The sequence below is a fragment of the Notechis scutatus genome, chromosome 3, assembly GCF_049901735.1.
Source record: "Notechis scutatus isolate UNSWTSFEM ecotype Mainland chromosome 3, rNotScu1.2, whole genome shotgun sequence".
NCBI classification, from domain to species: domain Eukaryota; kingdom Metazoa; phylum Chordata; class Lepidosauria; order Squamata; family Elapidae; genus Notechis; species Notechis scutatus.
The window spans coordinates 4,269,361-4,276,860 of record NC_142011.1 but is presented as its reverse complement, the minus strand read 5'-3'; the positions used below and the strand labels follow the sequence as shown (position 1 = coordinate 4,276,860).

Sequence of the window (7,500 nt, the reverse complement as noted above, 5' to 3'; positions counted from 1 at the left end):
ATAGATAGATAGATAGATAGATAGATAGATAGATAGATAGATGATAGATTTGATAGGCAGATAAGATAGATTAGATAGATAGATAGATAGATAGATAGATAGATAGATAGATAGATAGATAGATAGAAGATTTAGATAAGATAGATAGATAGATAGATAGATAGATAGATAGATAGATAGATAGATAGATAGAAGATTTAGATAAGATAGATAGATAGATAGATAGATAGATAGATGATAGATTTGATAGGCAGATAAGATAGATTAGATAGATAGATAGATAGATAGATAGATAGATAGAAGATTTAGATAAGATAGATAGATAGATAGATAGATAGAAGATTTAGATAAGATAGATAGATAGATAGATAGATAGATAGATAGATAGATAGATAGATAGAAGATTTAGATAAGATAGATAGATAGATAGATAGATAGATAGATAGATTAGATAGGATAGATAAGATAGATAGATAGATAGATAGATAGATAGATAGATAGATAGATAGATAGATAGATAGATAGATAGAAGATTTAGATAAGATAGATAGATAGATAGATTTAGATAAGATAGATAAGATAGATAGATAGCAAACAAGCAATAGCACTTAGACTTATATACCAGTTCACAGTGTTTTACAGCCCTATCTATGCAGTTTACAGAGTCAGCCTCTTACCCCCAACAATCTGGGTCCTCCTTTGACTGACTTTGCATGGACAGAAGACTGAGTCAACCTTGAGCCTGGTGAGATTCAAACTGCCAAAATTGCAGCCGGCAGCCAGCAGGAGTAGCCTGCAGTACTGCACTCTAACCACGGTGCCACCGTGGCTCGAAGATTAGACCTGTCTTGTTTGTAGCCGCATCCCATTTCTGGCTGATGCTCGCTCTGGAATCAAGGAAGACTCTGAACATTTTCATGTGGGAAAAAGGGCCTCACCTGTAGCGCTGGCGCTCGCCTGCCAGTCGGACTTTGTCATACTGGGCATAAGCCTGGTTGCCTTCCCAGTCCAGAAGCTCCACCCGTAGGGCGTAGGCGGCTTGGTTGGTCAAGAGATGGACGGCCTGGTTCCCCAGCCAGAATTCCCCGGCTGCAGCCCCGAAGCCCTGGGGGGGAGAGGAGCACAGGTGTGGTCAATGGGAGGCCGGAGAGAGGGAGGGAGAGAAGGATAGGGAGAGAGGGAAGGAAGGAGGAGGAGGAACGGAAGGAGGGAGGGAGGGTGGAAGAAAGGAAGGAAGAAACAGAGGAGAGGGAAGGGAAGTAGAAAGGGAAGCAAGAAAGGGGAGAGAAGCGGGGAGAGAAGAAGGGAGAGAGGAAAGGAAGGAAGGAAGGAAGCAAAGAGGGAGGGAGAGAAGGAAGAAGGAAGGAAGGAGAGAGAGAGGCAAAGAGAGGGAGGGAGGGAGATGGATAGAAAGGGAGATGGATGGGAAATAAAGAAGGGAGGAAGGAATGACAGAGGCAGAGAGAGAAAAGTGAGGAGGGAAGAAGATGGAAGGGATGAAGGAGATGGATGGAAGGCACCTCCCTTGTGGGGAGGCAAGGGGAGGGAGGGCGGAAGGAAGAGAGGAAGGAAGAGAGGAAGTCAGGGAGGGAGGGAAACAAAAGGGAGGCAGAGATGGAGGGAAGGGAAAGGGGAGGGAGGGTGGGTGGGTGGGTGGAGGAAGGAGAGCAGGTAGGAAGGATGAGAAAGGACAAGAAGGATGAAAGAGGAGGAAGGAGGGAAGGAGGAGGGGAAAAGAGGAGAGAGGGAGTGAAAAGAAAGAGGGAAGCAAGAAAGAGGGGAGAGGTCAGGAGGAAAGAAGGGGAGAGAGGAGGAAGAGAGGGGAATCAAAGAGGGGAGGGAGGAAGAGAAGGAAAGAGGAAGAGAAGAGAAGGAGAAAGGGCAGAACGAAGGAGGTGACAGTCTCTTCTTCAAAACCTCCAGCGATGGAGCACCCATAGCTGTGAGAAGCAAGCTGTCCCACGGATTAACTGCCCTCCCTGTCCAGAAATTCCTCCTTATTTCCAGGCTGGATTTCCCTCCAATAACCATCCACTCATCGCTTCTTCTCCTGTCCTGTAGCGCTTTGGAGAATCAACCCACGCCCTCCTCTCCGTGACAGCACCTCCAGTCTCCCCTTAAGACAAGGGATGCCGTCCCTCTTTGGATGCAGCCCAGGATTGCACTGGCTTTATATATACTGTATATATATCATCATGGTTATGTAGTGCATATTGGAGGAGAGCTGTATGCAATGAAATTTCATTTAATGTATGCTAATTAGTGCACATTCAAAGTGACAATAAAGCTATTATACTATACTATACTATACTATACTATACTATATTATATTCTTTTTTATTCCATTCTATTCTATTCTATTCTATTTTATTCATTCTATTCTATTCTATTCTATTCTATTCTATTCTATTCCATTCCATTCTATTCTATTCCATTCCATTCCATTCCTTTCCATTCATTCTATTCTATTCTATTCTATTCTATTCCATTCCATTCCATTCCATTCCATTCCATTCCATTCCATTCTATTCTTTTCTATTCTATTCTATTTTATTCTATTCCATTCTATTCCATTCTTTCATTCATTCCATATATTCTATTCTATTCTATTCTATTCTATTCTATTCTTATTCTATTCTGTTCTATTTTATTCTATTCCATTCCATTCCATTCTTTCATTCATTCCATATTTTCTATTCTATTCTATTCTATTCTATTCTATTCTATTCTATTCTATTCTATTCTATTCTATTCTATTCCATTCCATTCCATTCCATTCCATTCTTTCATTCATTCCATATTTTCTATTCTATTCTATTCTATTCTATTCTATTCTATTCTATTCTATTCTTGTCTATTCTTGTCTATTCTATTCTAATATTGTCTATTCTATCCTACCCTATTCTATAGGATTCTTATCCTATCCTATCCTATCCTATCCTACTGACATCTGGACCTAGCTATGGTAACTGGAAAACACCAGCATCAAACCTGTTTATACTCTTTCCAGGTTTTTTGGAAGCTAACGCTGCCATTGGTCCGGCGTTGAATGACTGTCCAGCCTCCTCCATCAGTTTCCATGTCACAAAAGGCCTGGAAAGGTAGAAAGAAGAAGCTTGATAAAGGGAGAGAGAGAGGGAAGGAAAAAAAACAAGGAAAGAAGAAAACCACCAGCTTGAAATCTTTAGGATGGTCAACAGGGTCTTTGACCGACTGCTGGTGAGGAGGGCCCACATTTTCATTTTGGTTAGAAATACCCAATTTTCTTGATATTTTCCCCCAAATATCAAGAATTATGGATACTCCGTGCAGTGATGGAGAGAGAAAAGCAGAATTTTTTTCCCCTACGGATAGTCCTCGACTTACAACAGTTCATTTAGTGACCATTCAAAGTTACAACGGCCCTGAAAACAGGGACTTATGACTATTTTTCATACTTACGACCTTTGCAGCATTCCCCATGGTCACGTGATCAAAATTCCCCGTATTTATGACGGTCGTAGTGTCCCAGGGTTACACGACCCCCTTTTGCGACCTTCTGACAAGCAAAGTCAATGGGGGAAGCCAGATTCACTGAACAGCTGGGTTACTAGCTTAACCATGGCAGTGATTCGCTTAACAACAGTGGGAAGAAAGGTTGTAAAATGGGGCAAAACTCGCTTAATGTCAGTGCGTTTGCAGCATGACTACTATTATGAGGAGCAAAAACACAGTACACAGAGGTTTAGACATTTAACTGTGGTTTACATACAAGACATATACGTGGTAGGCAAATACCTGACAAGCAATCAATCTTCTTAACTCTATACGGAGAACTCTGCAATGGATACAGGACAGAAGGTGAAAGAACACACCCTCTAATGGCTGCCTTATATAATCACTTCTTAAAGGGGTAAAGATCCATTCTTCATCTTAAAAGGGCAATACCCATGCTATGCTGATTCATACTTATTGCATCAGGCTTATATTGCATCAGCCTTACATTGCTGCTGGTCAGCTCTTAAAATCTATACCTTAACACTTAACAACTGTCTGACTTAACAACAGAAATTTGGGGCTCAATTGTGGTCGTAAGTTGGGGACTATCTATATAACATTTAAAAAGTGAATTTTACCCTTCCTTTGTAGCAGCAAGATTAGAAATATTTTATCACTATTTGAGTTAATCTTTGAGTTTGGGACTGAGAATGGGAGGTTCGTACTTTTGAGCAAACTCCACGGATTTCCTTGGGGCTGTGATTAATCACTTTTTTTCAACATTGTAGTAATGTGGAATGTTATCTAAATGAATGGTTGTAAGTTCAGGACTAGCTGTATTGTCTTGTTTCTCAACCTTGATATCTGTGTGGACTTCAACTTCCAGTATGCTGGCTTTGCAGTTCTGGGAGTTGAAGTTCACACATTTGCAAGTTCTCATGGTTGACATTGCTGGAAAAGGTGGAAGGAAAGAGAAGAAAACAACCGACAACGTGGTGGATGGACTCAGTAATGGGACAACGTTGGAAGACCTGAAGGACAGATCAGCCTGGAGAAGGTTGATCTATGTCAGTGTTTCCTAACCTTAGGCATTTTTAGAGATATGGACTTTGACTCCCAGAATGCCCCTGCCAGATGGCTAATGTTGGGAAACACTGGTCTATGTGGTTTCTATATGGTTACATCCCACGCAGACTGGACATCCATTTGACTGGGATGTTATAAGGTTTTCTGCCTTGAGCAACCCAACCCAACCCAGCCCAACCCAACCCAGCCCAGCCCAACTCAAGCAACCCAACCCAACCTAACCCAACCCAACCCAACCCAACCAACCAACCAACCAACCAATCCAACCCAACAAGTTAACCCAAACAACAACAACCAAGCCAACCCAAACAACAACCATCCCAACCCAACAACCAAACAACCAAACCAGCCCAATCCAACCCACCCAACCAACCAATCAACCAACTAACCCAACCCAACCCAAAACCAACCAACCAACCAACCCAACCCAACCCAACAAGTCAACCCAAACAACCAAACAAGCCAACCCAAACAACAACCAACCCAAACCAACCCAACCCAACCAACCAACCAACCAAACCAGCCCAATCCAACAACCAACCAACCAACCAACCAACCAACCTAACCTAACCCAACCCAACCCAACCCAACCAATCAACCAGATTCATCTAATCTTTGGGTCAACTGACCTTTTTGGGTTCAGTCAGATTGTTGATGTGGAGGGTGTAAACCCCACTGAGGTTGAATCCGGATTGAAGGATGTCCATGCAGTCCTGGAAAAGCCGCTCTTCTTTTTTCAGAAGAACTGTTGAGGAAAAAAATAAGCTCTCTGCAGATTTTTGGATTGAAGGAGGGAAGCATCTGTTTTATTTAAACAAAAAGATGAGATGGGTGGGGGGAAGGTTTTGGAACTATTTTGAGATGGTCTATCAATTTAATAAATTAATAAATAAAACATTGGACGTTCCAGAAGGTACCTTTTCCTTGGGAGACTAAGGAGACCAAATTCTGGACCGATTCCAGGAGCTGCAGCTGCTGTTGCTGAAGGAGGCTGGCGTTACTGCTGGCGACATGAAGGGACTTCTCCAGAAGTCCAATGGTGTTGCTCTGGTGACTCACCAGCTGCTGGAGGTGGTCCTTCTCGGTCCGAATGTCCTCCAGCTCCTTCAAGTGCTTTGTTTCCATCTGCCGGACTCGGGTTTCTAAGATGCTGCACAGATGGGAAGATGGTCACTGTCAACTCGTAAAGCATTCCTGGCCTGCTCTCGAGTTGCCATAGGCAGGAGGGGGAAAAACTGGGCAGCTACAACCAGAAGCACATTCCATGCATACCTTCCTTCAAGGCTGTATCCCAGGCTACCGGGACCAGCCGGAGAGGTGTGATCTCTACAGCCTGAGAAAGAGCTCCATTGGAGAATGTGATTTATGACACACCCTGGGGGGGGGGGGGAGGGGGGAAACAGGGTCGTAGGTGGACCATAAATTACGTGAGGCAGAGCTGACTCCATTTGGGTACGTGCAAGAAAAACCCAAAGGACACATATAGACTGGGTGAAACCAGGCTCAATAGCCATAACTGTGAGAGGGATCTTGGAGTCTTAGTGGACAACCAGCTAAATAGGAGCCAGTAGTGTGCAGCAGCAGCCAAAAAAGCCAATGCAATCCTAAGTTGCATTAACAGAAGGATACAATCGAGATCAAGGGAGGTACTAATACCCCTCTATAAAGCCTTAGTAAGACCACACCTAGAGTCCTGCATCCAGTTTTGGTCACCACATTATAAAAAAGATGTTGAGACTCTAGAAAATGTGCAGAGAAGAGCAACCAGGATGATGAGGGGACTGGAGACTTAAACATATGAAGAACAATTACAGGAACTGGGCATGGCTAGTCTAGTAAAGAGGACCATGATTGCAGTCTTCCAATATTTGAGGGGCTGCCCCAGAGAGGAGGAAGGGGGTCAAGCTATTCTCCAAAGCGCCTGTAGGCCAGACAAGGAATAATGGATGGAAACTGAACAAGGAGAGATTCAACCTGGAAATAAGGAGAAACTTTCTGATAGTGAGAACAATCAATCCATGGAACAAAAGTTGCCCTTGGAAGTTGTGGGAGCGCCATTACTTGAGACTTTCAAGAAGAGATTGGACTGCCATTTGTCAGAAATGGTGTAGGGTCTCCCGCTTGGACGGGGGGTTGGACTAGATGACCTTCCAATTCTGATTATCTATTATCTGACATGTTGCTCCTAATAAATAACTGGATTTCTTTTGAAGCTTGGCTCGAGGCTCATGGATAGATACATACATAGATAGATAGATGATAGATGATACAGATAGATAGATAGATAGATAGATCGATAGATCGATAGATAGATAGATAGATAGATAGATAGATAGATAGATAGATAGATAGATGATATAGACAGACAGACAGATATAGATAGACATAAACTGAGAGCTGGCTTAATTTGGGTACATGCTGACATGTTGCTCCTAATAAATAACTGGTTTTCTTTTGAAGCTTCTCTCTCTGTCTCTGTCTCTCTCTCTCTGTCTCTGTCTCTGTCTCTCTCTCTCTCTCTCTCTCTCTCTCTCTCTCTCTCTCTCTCTCTCTGTCTCTCTCTCATTCTCTCTCTCTGCCTCTCTCTGTCTCTCTCTCTCTCTCTGTCTCTCTCGTCTCTCTCTCTCTCTGTCTCTCTCTCTGGCTGTCACTCTCTGTCTCTCTCTCTCTCTGTGTGTGTGTGTGTGTCTCTCTCTGTCTCTCTCTCTGTCTCCATCTCTGTCTCTGTCTCTCTTTCTGTGTCTCTCTCTGTGTCTCTGTTTCTCTCTTCCTCTCCCCTCCTCTCTCTCTCTCTCTCTCTCTCTCTCTGTATATATGTGTGTGTGTGTTTGTGTGTGTGTATTCTTGTAAAGACACTTGGAACTGAATTTAATTTTCCACGGTTCAATCCTTCCTGTTTTTGCGAATCCTGCCAACATCATTAAGATCGCAGTTTAT

The 7,500-nt window shown here is 43.0% G+C and overlaps 1 protein-coding gene across 1 annotated transcript in view; it reads right to left on the bottom strand.

Moving 5' to 3' along the window:
• ANGPT4 (angiopoietin 4) overlaps positions 1–7,500 on the bottom strand; it is a 42,959-nt gene that overhangs the window by 7,405 nt on the left and 28,054 nt on the right. The window contains exons 4-7 of the mRNA XM_087962355.1: positions 5,481–5,713; positions 5,193–5,308; positions 2,992–3,093; positions 939–1,105 (exon numbers count right to left, since the gene is read on the bottom strand). Of these exons, the coding sequence (XP_087818481.1) occupies positions 939–1,105; positions 2,992–3,093; positions 5,193–5,308; positions 5,481–5,713 (618 nt within the window). The remainder of the gene's footprint in view (positions 1–938; positions 1,106–2,991; positions 3,094–5,192; positions 5,309–5,480; positions 5,714–7,500) is intronic.